Source organism: Polypterus senegalus, chromosome 3 (genome assembly GCF_016835505.1).
Source record: "Polypterus senegalus isolate Bchr_013 chromosome 3, ASM1683550v1, whole genome shotgun sequence".
Lineage (NCBI taxonomy): Eukaryota > Metazoa > Chordata > Cladistia > Polypteriformes > Polypteridae > Polypterus > Polypterus senegalus.
The window spans coordinates 205819128-205843368 of NC_053156.1; the positions used below are offsets into that span (position 1 = coordinate 205819128).

Genomic DNA, 24241 nt, shown 5'->3' on the forward strand with positions numbered 1-24241 from the left:
GACAGAGGACTAACTAACTCACTTAAAAATAACAATTGTCTAGCCACAGCAATTTAAAATAATAAAATATATACTGTACATGCACTAAATGAAAGTTTAGGAAAGTTGCTAATTTGAAACATAAATCGAATTTAATAAAATGTAAAGGAAAACACCAAGCCACCTAAAAAGCCTCTTTGGCCTCCATGACCATTGATAATCTGACAAAGTGTATAAAATACAAACTCATTGAACTTATTCAGTCAGGTTTTGATATACAGAAAACCATGATTAATGTGACATTTGTAGTCCTTTATAAATTATAGAGGATATAATAAGTCATTTAAAGGTTAAAAGTAGCACTCTGACCTTTGCAAACATTTTAGTGATTCAGAATTTTAATTAGCTGATATTATATTCTAGGTAACATCAGTTGTCTTCTGACAGTAGTACACAATGCTGTTAGGAGTTAGAATAAATAAAACAGCATTATACAGTATCCATTCTTTCAATATTGATGATTCTTAAACCAGTACAGAGTTGTTGGGGAGTGAGTCCATTCTGGTAGCAATAGGAGCCAACCCTGTATGAGGCAGCAGTCCATCAAAGAGCAGATATTCACATTGCCTTATACAGTACATCATAATATTCCATATTTAAATATTAAGATACACAAACTTCTTAAGTTAAGAATCATAACTTTAACTAACATACCATTGAACTATAATGTATTACTAATAATAATCTTTTTATTGTAATAATGAAGAACTAACCTTAGTACTCAAAAATGTGTGTATGTAATACTTTACAGGTAAAGTACAGTGTTCAACTTCCAAATCTGATTTACCCTTTGTAGCACTGTGAGGAGAAAGAGCCTACCTAGCAAAAACTGTGGCAAGGATAGAGTCAAACTTGTAGAGGACACCAATTCATCTCAAGGAAGCCCCCAGTATAAATCTACAATGACTTAAACCCGTCCAATTTTGAGTTGGTAATCAACCTATCATGTGTTTTTGAAATTGTCTGAAACACAAAGTACCTGAAAAAAACACAGGAACAGAACAGAATGAACAGACTCTTCACAGTCAGTGTCCTGTCCACTATCAAACTCAGATCTCTGTAGTCAACCTTTGTATGGTTTGCAGCTATTATACATCCAGTTCAGTGTTTTGTAGATGCTAGGGTTATTAATAGTTAACTATTATTTCATTACCTTAAATTAAGAGTTTAACCAAATTAATAATTAAAATATGTTTTGATAAGTGAATTGCCTTGCTGCTTTTAAACATATAGACTTATTTAGAAACCTGTTATTCATTAAAATAGACCCTTCAGAGCATTTTTAAAATACATGTATGTTCAGTTTACATTTGTAAGTAATATAAAAGCTTTAAGCAAAAAAATCAAACATGCTAAAATAGCTCCGTTTGCAAGTATTTTGAGTAAAAGGGTGATATACAGTAGTTTGCTGCAAACTATGTTGAAATACAAGAGCAACATATCAACTATGCATTACTACACATAAAATAGGTATGCTGCTTTTCAGGCTGGGATTGTGTGTTGCGTAGTGCTGTGACATGGATGAAGAGAAGTTAGTCAAAGCTTGAGTAAGACATATTTACCAAGCACACTACAATACTCAATTGTGTGACTGCTGCTCTGGCTGTAAGTGACACTAGGTGTTGCTTCACCCAGCTCAGTTAATAAAACTCCCATGGCCAGAACAGAGAAAGAGGAGGACAATGTAAATCTCACTTATTCATTTCTTTACAATTCTCAAAACATTTGCTTCTCTGCATGGTCCACAAAAATGTGTATCTTAAAAGCATTTTTGCTGTTTGTAACAAGTTAAAAGTAAAACATGATTCAGTGTTAGAATTTATTGTCTGCTTATGACTTTTGGAGTAAAGCCATATTCATAAAATAAAAAGAAATTAAAAAAAGAATATTAATACTCTCAGCACTGCATCCTCCATTCCTCCAAGGTGAACTGACGGGTGATAAAGTCAAACACAAATTGCTCAGTGTATAAAGTAAAAATCCAAATCTGAAGCCGAGTTTAGTTCAGTTTGTATAATTGTATAATATGAACATACGGTAGTTGACGTTGCAATTTTAAATTTGCTGTTTGCTCTTTTTATTTTACTTTCTAACATTTTCTATTTTCTAAGCTTATTTCGGGTTTATTTCACTTCTTATTTATTGCAGTTTTTAGTTCCTCATTTTTTTGGAGATAAACTGTTCTTTCTACAGTATACACTTCACCTATTTCAATTTTATATTGTTTTTGACCTTCCAAAGCTTTGTCATGGTACAAGATTATAGATCAAAGAATTACGTTCAGATTAGATATTAGCCCTTGGCTAAAAAAAGAAAAAAAATACAAACATTGTATATTGTCATGCATGCACGTCAGAGGATCACAACCTAGGCTGCAGGAGGTATGCACATCCACTCCATGCGTTTTATGTCAAGCACCTTCAAGGACATCATCAAGCTGTTTTCTATCCAACACATCAAAATATCCATCTAGCATAATCAGGTGTAAGTCTGAACATTTTAAACATTGAACATTTTAAGCAAAGGCTCAAGAAAATGCTGAGGAAAGTGGTGCAAGAGGACATGAGGGACTAGGACCAGCTCTTACCTCTTGTTTTGTTTGACTTCAGGGAAATGCCGTAAGCATCAACCAGCTTCTCCTTTTTTGAGCTACTTTATGCGAAGTAGCCCTGTAGCCTGTTTAACAAAGACTCCCACCTTCGCAAGTTCCACCCAGGGGATACAATGATGTTTCATATTGTCACATCCCACTCAAAACTCCAGGTGCATTGACAAGGACTAATGATGAGCAAACTCTGTGATGTTCGCTTTGCCTCGAGTTCGCAGAAATTACAGAAGTGTTCGTGAATATGCATTGAAGTTACTGGGGATGGACTAAGAGAACTAGATTTCACTGGATTATAATTGTACAATCATCTTTAAAGTGTCCCTGAGGGCTAGGAAAATGTCTGCCAACTATACTGGACTGTTTTATTTTGCTTTCATGCCATCACATGCTTGTTTCTTTACTGATAGAAAGATAGTATAAAATGGGACAACCTGCCTGGCATCCCAACATTTTGTGGACTTTCTGGTCTTCCCTTAACCACAATACAAAAATGTACTCTGTTAGTTGCATAGTTTTTCTTATACATTAGAAGGACTAATACAATAGATCCCTAAGAATGACGGAACTTACAGATTTTGTAAGGACTTCTATTGGCTGAACCAGATCTCCTGATTAAATGCCTACACCATGTTGTGCTATAATTGAGGCATATTCTTTTAGGAAATTCCCTGAGTGAAGCTGGGTAACACGGTTAGTCACTACATAAATGTACATGAAAAGCACTGCCCTTTGCAAATCATGTTAAAGGAACAGCCAACTAAAAGGCACTTCCTGATTTATTTGGAGCATAGCTTGTACTAATGTCTTAAATCAAGGTGTTTTGATTTTAATCATTGTGTGTGGGCCAGAGAGTGAAAATTTTTCAGGTGGACTAAAACTACTAAATTGTGGTCACTGCTTCTAACAGTAATTTGCAACATGTTAAACAATAAACTACATTCCCGTGCCTTTTTTCCAGAAATTTTGACAGTTGTTAACAATCGGCAGTATCTATGTGTGTCTAATTTTACTTCCCAATCTAACTTGATGGTGGTGGAGCAGTAAGGTGGTTAACCAAAGTCAAAAATATATGACCTCGACCCATGCACCCACTTTTGGAAACTGCCAAGCTTTGAAAAATAATGCTACACACAGTGACATATCCATAAATATATGTCATAAATATGTAAATTAGAACATTAATTTGAAAACAACGCCTGTAAATAAATCTTTAAAACAAAGTCAGGTTTTTTTATTCAAGAACTATTAATTCTCTTCCAAAAAATTTCTTTTCAAACTCTTATATTCTGCTACTTCTTAGGCACTATCACAGCCCTAATTCAGAAATGTCCCATCTATGTGCTCTCCATCCATCCATCCATTATCCAACCCGCTATATTATAACTACAGGGTCACAGGAGCCAAATCCAGCCAACACAGGAAACAAACCCCAGGCAGGGTCTATACACACACATACGGGCAATTTAGGGTCGCCAATGCACCTAACTTGCATGTCTTTGGACTGTGGGAGGAAACTGGAGCACCCAGAGGAAACCCACACAGACATGGGGAGAACATGCAAACTCCATGCAGGGAAGACCCGGGAAGCGAACCCGGGTCTCCTAACTGCGAGGCATCAGCATGGTTTGTGTGCGCTCCTGACTTGGAAACCCTAAACATAACTCCCCTAGAGCACGACCTAATCCCCTCCACCAATACAAGCATTGTTAACACTACATTCACCCAACCCATTCACATTAGGACCATTTCCTGTTCCATAGTTCAAACATACCAAATAAACACATTTTACAAAAACACAGATGGACTGACTCCAAAAAAAAAAAAAAGATAATAAAGGACTCCATCCTTGCCAGAATCCCTTGTAGTCTCAAAAACAAATTCAAGAAGATAGTTATCCAAGAGGGTGGCGCAGTGGGTAGTGCTGCTGCCTTGCAGTTAGGAGACAGTTCCTGGGTCCTCCCTAGATGGAGTTTGCATTTTTTCCCCATGTCTGTGTGGGTTTCCTCCAGGTACTCCAGTTTCCTCCCACAGTCCAAAGACATGCGGGTTAAGTACATTGGCACCTAATTATCCCTAGTGTGTATATGGTGTGTGTGTGTGTGTGTGCGCACCCTGTGGTGGGCTGGCGCGCTGCTCAGGGTTTGTTTCCTGCCTTATGCCCTGTGTTGGCTGGGATTGGCTCCAGCAGACCCCCATTACCCTGTAATTAGGATATAGTGGGGTTGGATAATGGATGGATGGATAGTTATCCAGGAGCCAAACTTCTCACTACAGTAAGCTTAGAGAAATTAAAACCAAACAGTTACTCAGGTAGAAATCTTATCGTTTGGGATAAATGCCAAACAAAATAAAACCAGGGAAACAACAGCTAAACAAATTAAAAAACTGTACTGCGCAAACTATCTTCCCCAACAACAGAATTCTAAATTCAGTGCTAAATTTTTCAAACAAATTGAGCCTTTTAACACTAGAATTACCAGAGCCTACGAAAAAACTCGTAGGTCCGTCCCACCTTAAATCGCTTCTTAAAACTGTTCTCACCTCTTCACCAGCGTCTTTTGTTAATCTAAATGTGCTGATAAAAGAAAACCTGCAAGTAGCCGGCTATTCCATCCCCCCAACGACTTAGAACGTGCACAAACTTCTCCCAGCTCATGCCTTGATTGATTATCTGGGAGTGAAGTGGAGTTTTAGAGTGAAAATAATAGATCATTATTTGGAATACACGCATTTCACGTGTGTTCCGTTTCTACAGTAATCCGTGTAAACACATTTTTAAAACAGAAACGTTTTTCATATTGTAGTAGTAAATGACAAAATGTAAGCATAAACTATATAATGTATGAAGCCTGAAGTCCAAATATCAAACACTTTCACAAAAGGTACAAATATAACAGAACAAGTATGCTTTTATTCAAAAATATAACTGCAGAAAAAAGCCGCCTTAGCATGCCACATTGACAAACACTTACTACAGCTGCCACGGTAGTGTAATGGTATTAGCTGCTGACTAGTATTGGAAAGGTCATGAGTTCGATCCCACACGATTCAGTTTTGAGAAGTAAACTGCTCTTATTCTTACTATTTTAGAATAAAAACATGCATTTGATTTCAGTGTGTAACAGCCAGTAATTTATGATACTTGTAAAGGTTAGGGTTTTTTTTTTATTCACTTTTCATTCTCTCAGTCATGTTCAGGATCCTTCCCTACCCCCCATCTGAGAATGCTGTTTTCACATAAAGCGTACTTGTGACTGCATTCTTGTACCAATGCTTGCGAACTGAAATGCCTGCGTGCACTTTTCATGGCATTACACGTCTATTTTTTTGAGCATGCCCGTGTCGCTCAAACACAGGAACATATGTTGGTGTACAAGTTTAACTAAACAAGTGCACTTTTATTCTAGACTATAAGTGAAGAAAAAATAAAGCAAGTTACAGTAGCCGTTGATACGACAGCTTGCATGGTGCAATGCTAAGAACTGCTGATTTCCGATCTGTGCTATATAAAATCATCACATTCAAATATTAACAATTCCCACACACCCTTCCTACATTCACGACATGTGTACTTGTTGCAGTGTTCACATCTCTCTGTGCTATGGTTCCTATTACACTGAATGAGCACCTGACATTGTACTTTCTTCCCTGTTTAAATAACATTCAAGTATAGCGCGTCTCCAAATAAATCACATTCGAGTATAGCGTGTCTCCAAATAAATCACGTTTGAGTTATAGCGCGTCTTTATGTGAAAACAGCATTGTCAGATGGGGATGGGGGGATTGTGAACGCGACTGAGAGAATGGAACTGAATTAAAAAAAAAAAGCTAACCTTTACAATTATCATGCATTTACACTGGCTCTTACAGACTGACTGAAATCAAATGTATGTTTTTATTCTAAAATAGTTCAGTACATGCAATATTATTTGAAAACGAACAGCGTCAGATCTGAAAATTCCCTGTAATTTGCAGCTCTATTCATTATCTCAAAACACCACGCACATTCACAGTAATTCCCAGTTATGTCCACCACTCACACCCACGCCCACAACCATACAGAACTGATCCCACATCAGAGAATTTCCAGTTCCTGCATAAATTCACACCTGATCTGATGCTGTTCGTTTTCAAATAATATTGCATTAGTGCGATGATGTTTTTACATATATTGTCTCTTTCTTTCAGGTGTGTAATAGAAACCACAGCATAGAGAGAAGTGTGTACATTGCTTCTTATAGGAAAAAGGCAAAAAGTGCACTTGAATAAAAGTGCACTTTTGTTATACTTTTACACCAACATATGTTCCTGTGTTTGAGCGACACGGGCAGATGGGGAGTGTCTGATGATTGCATATAGCGCCAAAGTTACTGCTCTTTACCATTCTCTCCTCTGCATGTCCTGGAGTACAAAAGAAACAGCATACAGCAACATGTGGGGTCTGGCAGCAACACTCAATAAAACTGAATAAAAAGAAAATCAAGTGACAGTGAGATACGAAGAAGGCAGCTTCGCCAGCGTTTGTGTGTCAGAACCCTTTGGGTGTGGGGGGTGCGTTAGTATGCATCGTGGTACACTGCAGAGCTATAGCGCGTCTTTATGTGAAAACAGCCGTGTCAGATGGGGTTGTATGGATTGATTGAAAGTGAATTAAAAAAAAAACAAAGCTAACCTTTATAAGGATCATAAATTACACCGGCTGTTACAGACTGAAATCAAATGTATGCTTTTATTCTAAAATAGTAAGACTAAGAGCAGTTTACTTCTCAAAACAGAATAGTGCAGAATCGAACTCACGACCTTTTGATTCCCAGTCAGTAGCCAAATCTATTGTGTCACGGAGGCAATCACAATTAGTTGGTGTCAATGTCACATGTTAAGGCGGTTTTTCTTATTGCAGCTATATTTTTGAATAAAAGGGTAATTGTTGCCTTATATTTGTACCTTTTGTGAAAATATTTCTTTGATATTTGGACTTCAGGCTTCATACATTATATAGTTTATGCCTACATTTTGTCATCTACTACTAGAATATAAAAAACGTTTCTGTTTTAACAATGTGTTTACACAGATTACTGTAGAAATGGAACAGACATGAAATGCGTGTGTTCCAAATAACGATCTATTATTTCCACTCTAAAACTCCACTTCACTCCCAGATACCCAATCAAGGCATGGGCTTGGAGAAGTTCGTGCACGTTCTAAATTGGTGGGGGGATGGAATAGCCGGCTGCTTCTAGCTTCTCTTTATCAGCACATTTAGAAGACAAAGGACGCTGGCAGAGAGGTATGAAGCGATTTAAGGTGGGACGGATTTACGAGTTTTTTCGTAGGCTCTGGTAATTCTAGTGTTAAGAGAGTTAAACTATTTCATCCAAGCCAACAATTCCTATAATCCTTCTGGCAGACCTCCACACCAAAAGAGAAGATATACATTGGACTAGGGAGACAGCAGCAAAAAACTCTTGCTCATTGGACCAAATTTCTACACTTAGTAATTTAATAAGGAAAAACACCTATAAAATATTTAAAAAACACAAGCTATACACTCTCAAGTAGGCTAAAGCATGAGGGGCTAAAATGTAAAATATCCCAAAAATTTATTGGTGATAGCCCATGCATCTCTGGGCACCTATGGGACCAGAAACAATCTGCTTGAATTTTAGAGTCCATGGGAACCCTGTCTTTCTCTATCCCAACTATCCAGTGCCTTTTAAGACTTACAATTAGTTTATACAAAAAAATGCCTGAATCTTTTTTTATTGATTTTATTAAAAGCAAGTAGCATTCCATACAAACAGTTCAAAGTTAAAAAGACTAAATTCAATTCAATCCCCACCCAAGATAAAGAGAGGAGGGCCAACAGCCAGAGTAAAACTTTAAGAGTAGAAAAGAGGGAAGAGAATCCTTTTTCCCAACATAAATGCTTATTCTAAAATGTTATTGATTACTGTATATCCTGCCAGGTTTTAAAAAAAGTTTTGAACAGATCCTCTAATTAAGAAATTGATTTTTTTTTTCCAGTTTCAAATAGTGGTGGGCTAAGATTCTTCCAGTTGAGCAAGATAAGTGTATGTCAGTAGTGTAGTAATGGCAATTACAGTTTGTTTGTCCTGCTCCACTTTAAGCCCATCTGGGAGTACACCAGACACAGCTGTTAATGGATTAGGAGGGATTGTGACACCAAGGCTGTCTGAAAGGCATTTAAACATTTTTGTCCAGAATGATGTTAATTTGACGCATGGCCAAAACATGTGGCCCAGTGAGGCTGGAGCTCGATTGCAACATTTACAGATTGGATCTTGCCATGAAAACATTTTGGACAATTTTATATTAGATAGATGTAACCCAGCCACAGGGGGATGCACAAACCAGTGTATTTCTTCTTGCCAGTCCCAAGCCCGGATGAATGGGAAGGGTTACGTGAGGAAGGGCATTTGCTGTAAAATTTTGCCAGATCAATATGTGGACAATACAGATTTTCATACTGGATCGGTCGAGTTCTGGGTTAACAATGGCCCCCACCTGTACTGTTAGCCAAAACAGTGCTGGCGGAAATTGGGCTGCAGGTCAAAGAAGGATTAGAAGAGAGGGGAGATGCCTCCAGAGGCAGGAGGAGAGGAGAAAGGTAAAGAAAGTGGAAATGTTTTCAGGCACCTTTTGCAACTGCTGTAATTACCACTATGTAGTCCCTGTTTGTTAACGCTTCCATAGTAAAGGGGGCCAATGAGTTATTCGAAAATGGTCTTTCAACTGTCCTGTACAATGCATGTTACCTTTATATCAAGTTCTTTAAAGCTAATAAAAGCGTCATGCCCTGCTAAAATTAGAACCTGGTTTTTAAGTAGCAGGTGTAATGTTAGTGCACATTTTTATAAAATTTTGTTTTATAAATCTTTTAAATAAGAAACAGAATTTTAAAACCCTTGTGACCCTTTCTTCTGTTTAAATCTTGAATAATTTGTATTGTTTCCTTACTGATTTTTCACAATAAACATATATGAACAAAGCAAACCTACTGAAAGCAACATTTTGGCTGAGGTGAATCCTCCATATAACAGACTGCTAAAATTCCTTGGGGGATACATCAGAAATAGAAGTGTGACATTCTGTTCACCTACACAAAAAACAAACAAACAAAAAAGTCTTTTAGTGAAACAGTTATTTATACAATTCATAATTTATCTTTCATAATGATCAATTGCATGGAATTTTGGTTGCTGCAACAATCCAATTGGACCCACTAATGATCCTTTTGATCTACAGTTCTTAAGCTCTTAAAGAGAATCCTGAGGCCTGTAAAATCTTTTGTTTGTAGCATCTGTCTTTCCCACAACTTCAGACAGAAGGCTAGTCTTCTTCAGGAGAAAATCATGATTTCAGATTCTGATGTGAACAGCTAGTCTATAACAGTCAGTTGAGGCCAAAATAATAATACCATACACAAAGAGCAGAATGCTAGAAAGAAAAGAGTGCTACAGTATAATCTTATAATCTCTTTGAGTATTGTGGCCATATTGTATGAGTATGACCAAATTACAGAAATCTTTACAGAACCCGAGAACACTTAAGCATTTTATATTAAGAATATTTGGTTAACATAAGAAAAATCATTTTTGTTAAAATCTTTTACCTCTAGTCATTGTATTATATCCTAAATTAATATATTAAGTTTTCTTTATCATTTATCTTTAATCGGTATCCACATTTCTTTCATTTTTACATATTTAACTTGGAGTATCAAAGCATCAATGCACTTTTCAGACAAAACCTGCACTGAATCATTTCCATATTTTGAATTTTCCCATAGATTGATAAAGTTTGTCTATTGAAAATGATATGATTTGGAGATGATACATGGCACTCATGTGTATATAAAAATGTACAACTCTAAGTTAACAACAATTCTTTTTAGGACTTCAGTGAGCTGGAAGAAAATTTAAACAGCATGTAGCTTTACATCACATTTCTTAGTCTGATTTCAACCAAATACCCACTAGCGGGGAAAAACCCTCAAACCCAGGCTAGTTAAGAAAAGGGCAAATGTAGAATCTCTATAAATAAAATAATTTATTGTAAAAAATGTAAAAAAATGGTTACGCTTCAAAGAGCACAAAAACACAGAAGACAATGCCTTCAAAATAGGCAGTTCCCAACGTTGAAAGACCAAACCAAAATACAAAGAATGGCCAAAAAACAGAGCAAAGCTTCCCACAAAACCAATATATCATAAAGAAGCAAACACAGGAAAACCGATTAACCACCTAGAACCTTCACAATGAACCACAAGGGACTGTGGGTTTTCCACAGCCTTTACGGGGCCAAGGGTAGTCTCTTGTAGTGATGGCAAATTGGAACCCTCTATTTTCCGCACAGGCATGCAAAGAAATGAATGTGTTTTGGACATGACCTTTGTGATAGCCAGATCTACAAACACCAGGTTATTCACTGCACTATCAGGCACATTTGCTTATGATGCATCTTCCAAGCGCTTGTAAAGCATGTAATTTGTCTCCCTTGAACAATTTCTCCCCTTTCACTTCCAGAACGAAAGTCGAAGACTAGGAGAATAAAGAATTCACTTCCCCTTCTGCCTTGGGCTAACTATATAAGGGTCATCGATCCCCAGAAGTTGGCGTTTAGTCAGGAACCCACGTCTCTCAGTGAAGGATCTCCTCTCCAGGAGCGACTTTAAAAGACAATATTGTCTTGACTGCTATCTTACTTTATTTGATTTTTTTGTTTACATTTTCTGTTATTTATTAATAGGCTTGCCTATTTAATGGGGCACATTGAAGAAGTACCTCAACAATCTTCCATCCATCCTCCAACCCGCTATATCCTAACTACAGGGTCACAGAGGTCTGCTGGAGCCAATCCCAGCCAACACAGGACGCAAGGCAGGAAACAAACCCCAGGCAGGGCACCAACCCACTGCAGGGCACACACACACCCCCACACCAGGGACAATTTAGAATCGCCAATGCACCTAACCTGCATGTCTTTGGACTGTGGGAGGAAACCTGAGTACCCAGAAGAAACCCATGCAGACATGGGGAGAACATGCAAACTCCACGCAGGGAGGACCCGGGAAGAGGACCCGGGAGGCGAACCCGGGTCTCCTAACTGCGAGGCAGCAGTGCTACCCACTGCGCCACCATGCTGCCCCCCAACAATCTTATTTTTTCTATTTCTACCATGCACACAGAGGTGAGATGGTAGACAGTTGGCTGAGGGAGCAGCTGCATGATTTTTCGCAGACAGAAGGCCTGATTTGTGGAGTTGTTTGGAGATGTAAAATAGCACACTCTGCTCAGCTACATGGCTTAGCTAAATTCAGTGAAATAAACAAGCTTAATAAAATGATGCAGGGTACAGACACTACAAAACATTATCCAATATGAAGGAGTCAAGGCTTTCAAAAGGCTGTTAAAACTTTGGACAGGCCATACCTCCTCAGGAATCAGTGATTTGTTTGAACAAAAGCAACACTATAAAAATCATATAACAGTCCATTTCTCAAGAGTGTCTGAGGGATTTGATGTTTTTTCCCTGCACTAACAGAATTGATTTTGAGTTTATATGCTTTCTTAATCTCTGAGGGAAAGCATAAATAAGCAATTGGCCATCTCATTCTCCGAGGGCGTGCTCACACAGTTGCAGGGAGTTTGTGGAGTATTTGGGGCGAGACTCACCTGCACGTGAAAGTGTGGTCTTTCTCAATTGCTTCATCAGATTTCTGCAGTGTGTGATTGAGATGAGGTGCCCACGGAGTCATATATGAACACACCAGCATGAGAAAAAAAAGAGGTAAAATGAACAAAAGAAAAGGAAAAGGGCACGGAGGTTAAAGAATGGAAGAAGAGAGACAGGAGATTGAGCGGGTGTAATGAAAGGAAACAGGCAGACGGGTGTGGAACACCAGCAAAGGAGCGTTTAGCCATTTCTCAGGAGTTGTTCCTGTTGAACATCTAAATAGCAGGAATGACCACTAGGCTCAGAAGTGTCCTCTTGCCGCAAGCAGCCAACGGAAAACATATGCACGTATCTGTTGTGTCAAGCGTTTGGGCAGCTGGTGCACCCCGTGGTGGCTCACAGGGCCTTGCTCAAGTATCAAACAGAGAAGGATCCCTTCTGGCCATAATGCGATTTGAGCCAGCAATATTACAGATAGCAGCGCAGATCATTAGCCACAGAGCCACCACTCCACCTTGTAATTGCACATAGCTTTTTACCTTTAGAATAAAAACTACTTCACTGAGAACACTGAAGTAATGCTTCCAGCCACTTTCCCAGCCAAACTTTTAGAAGACCTCATAGATATATCGTGTGATGGTAGCCTCAGAGCTTGTTTCAGTGAAGTCCCAATGGAAAGAATTGTGATGTCAGAGTGCTGCAAAATATCCAGTATGTTATAAAGCAGCAGTGAAGGTGCCTACTTCCATTCAGCACTCTGGGAATTCAGCCATGACAGGCCTTAAAACTAAACACTAGGCCACACTGACCCTGGGGGGGAAATGCATGTTAACTTGTCAAAAGTTTCAATACAAATTGACAACATTATTCACAAGCAACAGCAGCAATCCTCGCACTGACTGAATAGCTTGTATAATTAAGTTTAGAAAAAATGCCTGCAGCATCTAACTCTGAATATTAAGAATTACTTTTGACTTTTTTTTTGCTTTTCAGAAATCTTTCTAATTTTATGTTTCCTTTAAAAATAAAAAATGAGCTAACTTAGTATTTTTTCTGTTTTTCTTTCTGAACTGTGTTCCTACTTACAAGTCATAACATTAGATCTGATGTGGCTTCTGGCTTATCACTGGTAGTGGCCACTAGAAATCTGATAAATGAGTTTTAAATTTACCGTTAAACTGCAATGCACACACACCCAGGTACCAGCTCGTCTTGAATGCAGTTTAAATGGGCCAATGGAGTTGCAAAGAGGGCCCAAAGGCTAGATTTTGTCCTGGTTGTGGAACAATGGACCCTTAGCAGAATCCTGGAAGGTGCATGGGAGTTTGCCCAACCAGTCTACATGTGTTTTGTGGACTTGGAAAAGGCATTCGACCGTGTCCCTCTGGGAATTCTGTGGGGGGTGCTCCGGGAGTATGGGGTACCGGACCCCCTGATAAGAGCTGTTTGGTCCCTGTACAACCGGTGTCAGAGCTTGGTCTGCATTGCCGGCAGTAAGTCGAGCCCGTTTCCAGTGAGAGTTGGACTCCGCCAGGGCTGCCCTTTGTCACCGATTCTGTTCATAACTTTTATGGACAGAATTTGTAGGCGCAGCCAGGGTGTTGAGGAGGTCCGGTTTGGTGGACTCAGGATTGGGTCACTGCTTTTTGCAGATGATGTTGTCCTGTTTGCTTCATCAGGCTGTGATCTTCAGCTCTCTCTGAATCGGTTCGCAGCTGAGTGTGAAGCGGCTGGGATGGGAATCAGCATCTCCAAATCCGAAGACCGGGCTCTGTATCGGTCTGTCGTGGCGAAAAAGGAGCTGAGCCGTTAGGCAAAGCTCTCAATTTACCAGACGATCTATGTTCCTACCGTCACCTATGGTCATGAGCTATGGGTAGTGACCGAAAGAACGAGATCACGAATACAAGCGGCTGAAATGAGTTTCTTCCGCAGGATGTCTGGGCTTTCCCTTAAAGATAGGGCGAGAAGCTCAGTCATCCGGGAGGGGCTCAGAGTAGAGCCACAGCTCCTCCGCATCGAGAGGAGTCAGATGAGGTGGGTCTGGCATCTTATCAGGATGCCTCCTGGACGCCTCCCCGGTGAGGTGTTCCGGGCACATCCAACTGGGAGAAGGCCCCGGGGAAGACCCAGGTCACGCTGGAGGGACTGGGAACGCCTTGGGGTTCTCCCGGAAGAGCTAGAAGAAGTGGCTGGGGAAAGGGAAGTCTGGGCCTCTCTGCTCAAGCTGCTGCCCCCGCGACCCGACCTTGGATAAGCAGAAGGGGATGGATGGATGGATGAATGGATGGATGCTGGCTTAAACTGATATAGCTGACACTGTTTTAATGCTGGACACATTACATTATTTTCAAGCAGACAGAGACCCAGTGCAGTGTAGAAAAAAGACAGAAGGGAAACTGGCCATCTGGTCATGTGAATGAGGAATGGTGTAAAGGGGAGCATATTACATTTACTATAAAAAACTATAGTTTGTAATTCAGACAATCTTCTTTGGGAGAAAAGTTACATCATCTTTATTAATATTTATATTCCTGTCTCTGCAAAATGGCAGAAAGGCGCTCCGTGCAGCCGTGAGTCGAGGTAATTCTTGGTAGCGAGAACCAATCGGATTGCTTTCCGTTACCAAGATTCTACCAAGAATTGAAAGCACGGGCCAATTGCGGCCCGTATCGGCTACCAAGAATTAACCAATCACGACCCGTTTCGGCTACCAAGAATTGACCATTCACAACCCACTTCTCCTACCAAGAATTGACCATTCACAGCCCATTTTGGCTACCAAGAATTGGCCAATGACGGCTCGCTCTGCTACCAAGAATTGACAAATCACGACTACAAAACTCGGAGAGGGCGGGTCAACCTCTTGTGAGTTAATGTATTCTGGAAAAGCTTGTTCGGGTCGGCACACAGACGTTTTGCGATTTGCGTTGCTTTTTGAACTGTCTAAAAATGTTACTCACTAGTGTTGATTTGTGCAGATATATTTACGTTCACCTACACATGTTCTGAATGATTTTTTTAAACATTCTTGGTTAAGTTTATTACATTTACTGAATATTTGTGCAACACTTGTAAAGACAGATATAATAAAGTATAAATACAGTATAATAAACATTGAATTGTATAATCATAGTTTCATTTTACAGAGCGAGCTTTAAAAATAATAATATGAAGTGCTCATTAATTATAAAAATACAAATCATAGAGAAAATCAACTATGTGTACATATTTCCTACAAAAGACCCTTGGGAAGTCTTTCTGGTATATAAAGACCAATAATTGTTCATGAATTACTGCAGTAAATATTATATATATATATATATATATATATATATATATATATATATATATATATATATACTGTGTATATATATATGTACCTGTAAAAACAAGAGACTGGTATGCTTTTTTTTTTTTAATACTTAACACTAAATTATTCTTATAAAGCAAAACCTACACCTTTAATACTCAGATGATTCTACTCATGCTGTGGAATTGCATATATATTATAGATATATATAGTTAATTATATATCATGCTGTAGAATAGCATATATATTATAGATATATATAGTTAATTATATATCTATACTAATAAAAGGCAAAGCCCTCACTCACTCACTGACTCACTCACTGACTCATCACTAATTCTCCAACTTCCCGTGTGGGTGGAAGGCTGAAATTTGGCAGGTTCATTCCTTACAGCTTCCTTACAAAAGTTGGGCAGGTTTTATATCGAAATTCTACGCGTAATGGTCATAACTGGAAGCAGTTTTTCTCCATTTACTGTAATGGAGATGAGCTTCAACTCCGTGGGGGCGGAGTTTCGTGTGACATCATCACGCCTCCCACGTAATCACGCAGTACATAGAAAACCAGGAAGAGCTCAAAAAAGCGCTTAAGAAAACATGCATTATATAATTGAGAAGGCAGCGAAACAATAAGAAGCGGCGAGTGACATATACAACCATATTCATGAGTTCTGCTACTTGGAAACAAAGCACGATGTAAACCTACACTTTAAATTAAGTTCATAGACAGGCTGCGCTGGCGTTTGTAATTTAGTGCCTGCCCATATAAGGCCGTCCGTCAGCGGCAATCCAATAGCAAACTGCCACGGGTAAATATTCACGGGTGAAGGACTGTGCTTATGGAGAGGAAGATGAGATGGTCAGGGTGGTGTTTGACACAAACTCAGCGAAACTGCGAGAAAGTTTTAAGTGCCAGGACTAAGGTAACATTAAATACAGCTATGGACATAGCGAGATGGCACCAGCACAGCTGGGAACCTTCGATGCAAGTACACCGAGTGGCTCACGTGAACTGGCGCAGTGCACAGATAAAAGCAACAGTTCCAAAGCGCTGAACAAAACTGAATTACACAATTGAAATGGCAGCAAAAATATGAAGCGTCTGATAAGCATATTCATAAATGCAGCTACTGTGGAAACAAAGCACACGGTGGAAAAAGTCAATGTCCCGCTAAAGGAAGACAGTGTAAAAAACCCGTGCATGCAGTGTGTCAGGTCTCAGATAAAGAAGAAGACGAGCTGTTTATTGATGCAGTAAGAAACGAATCGATGAATGAAACCTGTCATCTTTACAACGATTGACAAACACGGAATGTAACTTGAACACAACACATCCTACAAATACGAACCTGATTGAAAGAAATAATGATAATCAAATCCTTGATGACAGCAACACTCAGTAACACTCACAAAACAAATACTGTATATTGACAGTCATGTTACGTTATTTTTAAAATGTTCCCTTTTCTTTTTCTACCTTTTTAACACACTACTTCTCCTGATACGCGGGTATATATATATATATATATATCCCGCTCTACATACTCGAATAATGGATAATTTATTCGACATCAATAATTGTTTTGATAAAACCATACTCAGTGTATTCATTAGATGAGCGGTAAAAAGTAAGAGCGAGGAGGATGACTCATTGAGGCATGCAGGCTGTAGTGCGCGTCAACTCTATCTGAATTGCGATCACATTTGAAAAACATATCTTTTCAAGTTCTATTTAGTCCATATGTGTCAAACTCAAGGGGCGGGCCACATCCGCCCGGTGTAATTATATCCGCCCCGAGATCATTTTATATACTGTATTATTGTTATTAAAGCCGGGTATATGAAGCGCTGGTAACACAATAAACTACAGATCCCATAATGCAGCGCTTCAGCTGCCTTGCATCAGGGTAACCTGAATGCAATTCAGAAGATACAGAAAACAGCATAATTAAATAAGAATCTGACACTTCAGCGGACGTTTTAACCTGTGCACAATCACAAAGTGATTTCAAGTGAAGCTGCTTTTATGGGAGACACAAATGCACCAGTTCACCTTGCCCCACTTTCCCTGTTGCCAAGTACTGTTAAACCAAGTCATCACTACGGTGTTCCCAAATACGCACTTTGCTGATAAACTGAGCGCACTGCGCACTGAGTTTGCACGGCGCTTTGGTGACTTTGATGAACAAAAAAAGTCCGTCTACATGCGGCTCGAACCTTGTGCATGTTTGGTAGCACATATCTGTGTGAGAAGCTCTTCTCAGTGATAAAGACTAACAAAACAGCACACAGGAGTCGCCTCACTGATGAGCACCTGCAATCCATCCTGAGAATCTCCACAACACAGAACCTCACAGCAAACAGAAACGAACCTGTGGCCAAAAAGATGCCAGGCGTCCAGCTCTAAAATGACATATGAGCAAAGACAACTGAATGATTTGATTTGTTATTGCACGTAAGAGCGGAGTCAACCGTTTTAACAAACAGCGTATTGCACTGATCTGAAATAGCTGTGTGTGTATATATGTAGATATGTATGTATATGTATATATATGTTTATATATGTGTGTGTGTATATATGTATATATATATATATGTATTTGTGTGTATATATGTGTGTGTATGTACAGTATGTATATGTGTGTATATATGTGTGTGTATATATGTGTATATATGTAGATATATATGATATGCATATATATATATATGTGTATATGTATAGATATATATATATATATATATATGTATATGACAACAACACTCATCACTCACAACAGTGACAAAACAATTACATTGACAATCAGGTTACGTTATTTTCAAAATGTTTCCTTTTCTTTTCATTGCTTCTTTAACACACTACTTCTCCTGCTGGCTAGTATATATATATATATATATATATATATATATATATATATATATATATATATATATATATATAGTTAATTATATATCATGCAGTAGAATAGCATATATATTATAGATATACAGTATATAGTTAATTATATATATATATATATATATAGTTAATTATATATCATGCTGTAGAATAGCATATATATTATAGATATATATATAGTTAATTACATATATAGTTAACTATATATTGTCAGGGATGCCGGGGCCATGACCTGGCCGGGACGCCATGAGGGACCGGATGTGGGTCTGCGCCCACCCTGGATCACGTGGGGGTCGCCTTCCTGGTTGCTTTGGGGGCCACGGGTACAGGGCATGGAAGCTCCACCCTGTAGGGGCCCGTGGTCACCACCAGGAGGTGCCCCAATGCCTTGGGGACCTGTTACCCCAGCACTTCCTCCACACCAGGAAGTGCTGGGGGGAAGAATTAGGACGGTGCCCGGAGAGCTGCCGGGAGGACAGCCGTCACTTCCACCACGCTGGGGCGTGGCTAGAGGAGGAATGCCGGGAACACCTGGGGCTCATCCGGGTCATATATAAAAGGGGCCGTCTCCCTTCATTCGAGGCTGTTATATTATGTTATATATGTTATATATGTTATATATATAAGTGGTGTGTATGCTGTTTACTAGAACACATATAGTTAATTTGCACTAAGTATATAAACATTTCCCTTTGCAATATTTCCAAATATTTATTTTTACCTACTTCAAATCAATTGTCAGCATCAACTAGAATATATTACTTCCCAGATGCTATAAATACATACAAACGCAAAGCTGTGCACTATTATTTATTAAATCTTATTGTGCTTTCATTTTTATTTTATCCTTCTTGATTATCTGTGCAGCCGTCTCAGACCATAGTAAAGGAACTATATAAGGAAGTGAAATGCATTATTATTTGTTATAATTATGATTCAATAGAATGGGTAGAATGTACAGTGAGTACAAAAGAAAAAGCTGAGTCAAGGAAAGGAAGCTTACAAAGTTAAAACAGAAAACAGACTCACACACAATAACATAGAAGATGTCTGAAAGGGGCTGGCCATAATCACAGGACTCAAGCAATCCAGGACCCAGGTGCTAGAAAGGAATTGGAAAATTTGTCTTCTAGATTTTCCCTCCAATTGCCACCCTCTTCCAATGACCCATCTCCCCACCCTATCCCTACTACATCAACAACTCCAACTATGTCACCTGGAATAACCAGTTATGAGTCCACCTCTGACCATGCGCATAGGCTGTCTGTAACTGAAGACCAAGTAAGGGGACAACTGAGGACACTACACACAGGAAAAGCTACATGATCAGATGAACTCAGTCCTTGAGATCTTAAGGCCTTTGCTGACCATCATTCTGGTATCCTCTGTCACCTGTTTGGTCTGTCTATAAGGTTCCATAAAGTGAGACTGGTGTGAAAAACATCCTTCATTGTTCCTGTTCTAAAGGCATGCGCCTCTTCACCTTAAGACTACAGACCAGTATTACTTACTTCTTACATCATAGAGACTGGTCTTGGACTCTTGTGGTAGACCAACTGCACCCACTGCAGTTTACCTATCAGATAAGGATTGGATAGAAGATGCAATTATCTGTCTGCTCCACAAGACTTATTCTCTCCTGGACAACAACAACAACATTTATTTATATAGCACATTTTCATACAAAAAAAATGTAGCTCAAAGTGCTTTACAAAATGAAGAATAGAAAAATAGAAGACACAATAAACATAAGTCAACATTAATTAACATAGAATAAGTAAGGTCCGATGGCCAGGGTGGACAGAAAAAACAAAAAAAAATCTCCAGAGGCTGGAGAAAAAAAATAAAATCTGTAGGGATTCCAGACCAAGAGACCGCAGTCAGGTGGAGAACATTGTTTCTTAGTGCAAAGAGAATTGTTTGTACCTTAATAACAGCAAAACCAAGGAACTAGTTGTTGACTTTCCCTGCACCAAAGATCCTCTATGTACTATGTACTGTATACTAATCAGGGAGTAGATGCAGAGGTGGTTTATTTCTACAGGTATTTGGGGGTTCACATCAATGACAGGCTGGACTGGTCTTGGAACATAGAGGAATTGCATAAGATAAGAAATCTATCTAAAGAGCCTCTGTAAAAAGCCAAATTCTTCAGTAATAAGGACAAATAAAGTTATATTTAATAAGTAGTGTGTTTTTGTTAAGTTGTAGTAACAAATGCTGTATTTTCAGAATCACTGGTTTGCTTTGGTTTCCACTGTTCTCGATTCTTTGTATTATCAGTGACAACATTTCAGTTTATTTAATTCAAAATAATTTTGAATGAAATTAAACCAACTTTTAACTTGTACCTTTTTTTACTCACCCCGAGTATCGTAAATAAATTAGTTCAAGATGGGTGAGTCCCCCTTTTTTTTTTTACCATGTCTCTTTTCTGATTAACATGTCACTGTAGTACTCTGATAGACAGTGGCTCAGAAAGGGGATTAGTGATTAATTAGAATTAATCAGGTAAATTATATTAGATCTCATTATTTCATTCATGTTGTACATATTAAGGCTTAATCAACTCAAAATAAACAACAAATACAGGTTCAGAAATATAAATAGAAAAATATATAATAAAGAAGCACAGGACTATGTCTCTGACAGCAAAGTGGCAACATCTATTCAGAGTTTAGAATATTCTAAAAGTTTTACTATATTGAGAGTTTATGCAAAAACTGGAGCTTCAGCAGTAATCATAACAGATGTGTGCTTTCTGGCATTCAGTGTAATTTTGAAAATCCTGCCTCATTAGCTTTGAATCATCTGGCAAGTACTGAGCTCTTTAATTTCAGATTACCAAGAGGCAAAACAAACTCGGTCTGTTTTCTTTGAGAGGCATGGCGACATTGCAACAGCCAAATAACTTCATGTGACTGAATTTTGTAATTTTATCACATTTTCATTATATTGTATAAACTCACAGTGCTAGATGAATATCTGCTTTTGTACTAATCTATTACAGAAACATAAATATATGCCTATTGATAAACTACCATAATTTGCATATCCAGTGGTAAACTGATGGCTGGCTATTATTCATTTAAAAAAAGAGATACTGAGATAGACACAAGATATGTACCAATTATAACAGAGAGAATTTATGCAATTCCATGAGCATGTAAGGAGTGCAGGAAAGATTTTCTTTTAAGGTGAAAGAATTACTGCTACTGTAGATCAAGCACTTTCTCATGTTTCTTCTAATACTGTAAATATTAAAGTACTAGGGGGCTGTGCCCCCTGCTCGCTTCGCTCGCCCAAAATCCCCCTAAACCCCTCCACCTCGGGGTGTGCTGCACGCCAGCCACTTCGCATCTCACATTGTGAGGGGGGGAGGGGGGGCTGAACAAACGCTAAGGAGATGCAGTCGGATCAGCTACTGTCTTGCTGCTGCCGAGCTGCGTGTTCTGCTTGTCGCATTGTGTATCAGTCATTTAAAAGCCTGTTCAGCAGCTGTCCTTTTCTCTCACTGCCTTGTCTCGCGGGATATTAAAGTGTCTCTGACAAAATCACGTATCTCCTTCCAAGCCTTCCAAGATTTTTTTTTATAATAGAGAGATACTGTATATTTGTGACTGGAAATAATTGTCTTAACCATCGCAAGAGTTTTATTAAGTTGTTATAATGTAGATAGTGTATGTGACGTAGGACTTGTCACAAAGACGGAAGTGTTCGGCACCCCCGCTCAACTGAATAAATGAATATTCACACACTTATAAAGTATTGTAGGATAGTTATAAGTAAAAACCAAAAATGAATGTTTTTATTATATTGTGTATCAGGCACTTTACAGGGGTTACAAAAGGGAAAAAAAGAATAAAACCCACTAACATGAGGTGAATGAATACAGATCTCCTAAATAGTAACCAAGCCATCAAACTGGTCCAAATATTGTAAGAGAGCACAACTCAATCAAACAAATATCTATAACATCAAATATAACAGTATGCATCAAAATTATCCTAAAATAAGGAATTCAAGATTCAGTCCTCAGTTTATCAATGCATTTTGTGGCCAAATTAGGGTCATTAAATGTTGCTGGGAGTATGAAGATTCTGGCGGCCCACTAAACATAATGGCTATGCGTCATAAGTGGATTGATCTACCCTGTATGCATCATGACACACCTGATGTACACAATAACAGACTCAAACAGCCAAATGTGATAAAAAGGGTTCATGCCTTTACTGTAACATAAATTTCTACAATAAAGTCTACAGTTTCAAAATTAGCAGAACTGCCAAACCATTAAAAATACAAAAGCAAACAAAAGCTGACATTGATCGTAATGATTCCATTAAGCCCAAACAGCTGCCATTGCAGATACAGTGTCATAATGGAAATCTGGAAACCTCAATAAACATACAACTAATAACACGATGGCCATGACATCCCAAAAAAAATCCATCTTACCTTTAAACTATTAAAAGTCATCATAGGTGTTCACTTTTTCCTGTTTTCTTTGTGAGTTGAAAGGATGTCCTTTTTGGTTTGACATTAATATTAAAGCCTCCAGATGGCCCTGTGACAAATACTGTACTTCAGTTTTTATTATCGAACTTCAGAGTGGAAAAACTTCTCTCACATGCCAGCTGAGTGATTGGCATGGTCAAAATGAATTTGTAGACAAGCCCAATTGCATAATTCGCACCCGTGAATAAGTAACAACACAAAGTGCAGTTTCTGCATGATTTTGTAACTAAGATCAAGTTCTTGTCAGCTCTCCATTTATTCTTCATTGGTTGTGCAAGTAGTATGAAGTTCTTTGAGAGCTCTGGTCATTTGCCGAGGTTGGCTTATGACTGCCAGAAAGTTCCTTGTTCTCTAATATCAGCATCACACATCGTGGCACCTGCTCTTTCTCACTAGTAGCACTGGTTAAATGTTAAAGTAACATTAGATGGTGTTGGGGTGAATAAATCTATAATTTTAACACATTTTCTTGTACCTACCTGTAATTTTTTTATTCATGTATTGCCCTGTTTTGAGGTGCTACTGTTTCTATTTCTTCTGATGAATTTTTTTATTCCCTTGTTAGCAGAGCAGTCAACTTTCTTTGACATAGGTAGGTTAGTACTATGAAGCCAGATACCGAAAAGCAGTATTTTTTGGGGTCACCTACATTGTGCAAATATATATTTCATTATAAAGCTTCTTCAACTGTCTCAGTTTGGATTAATTAACTCTTTAATGGAGGATTTTGTATTATTATTATTTTGTGTCATATAGTGTAACAACAAATGTCAGCATCCCAGCGGAAAGAGTCATACCTATGATCCTGGGCCAAACCCAAATGTCTGCTTTCCAGTAAATTGTTAAACCATTCAACTCTATTAAAGGCTGTAACCGCATACAAGGATAGTAAGACTTATGATCACAATTTACATTTGTTTTTAATTTTTTCTTACCTGTCTTTTTGTCTTTCTGTATCTTCCCTACGTCCCGCAGAGTTTGGTAACATACGGAACACATTTTCACCACTTTGAACACTATTAGTATTTGATGCTTGGAATAATGTTTTTGGCAAACTTTTAAGTTTTCTGCATTCTATACATATTGCTTTCAATAATGGCAATTAGTTTAAAATATTTCATAAAATTCCACTGGATAGTAATTGGGTCTGCAGCTTTTCTGCTGTGCTTTG

At 38.5% G+C, this 24241-nt stretch overlaps 1 protein-coding gene across 3 annotated transcripts in view; it reads right to left on the reverse strand.

Moving 5' to 3' along the window:
• Window positions 1-24241, reverse strand: part of zgc:174356 (uncharacterized protein LOC100137120 homolog) — a 240705-nt gene that overhangs the window by 144779 nt on the left and 71685 nt on the right. For all 3 annotated transcript variants that reach the window (XM_039748386.1, XM_039748385.1, XM_039748387.1), the window contains one exon: window positions 9667-9764. In XM_039748386.1, coding sequence (XP_039604320.1) covers window positions 9667-9764 — 98 coding nt within the window. The remainder of the gene's footprint in view (window positions 1-9666; window positions 9765-24241) is intronic.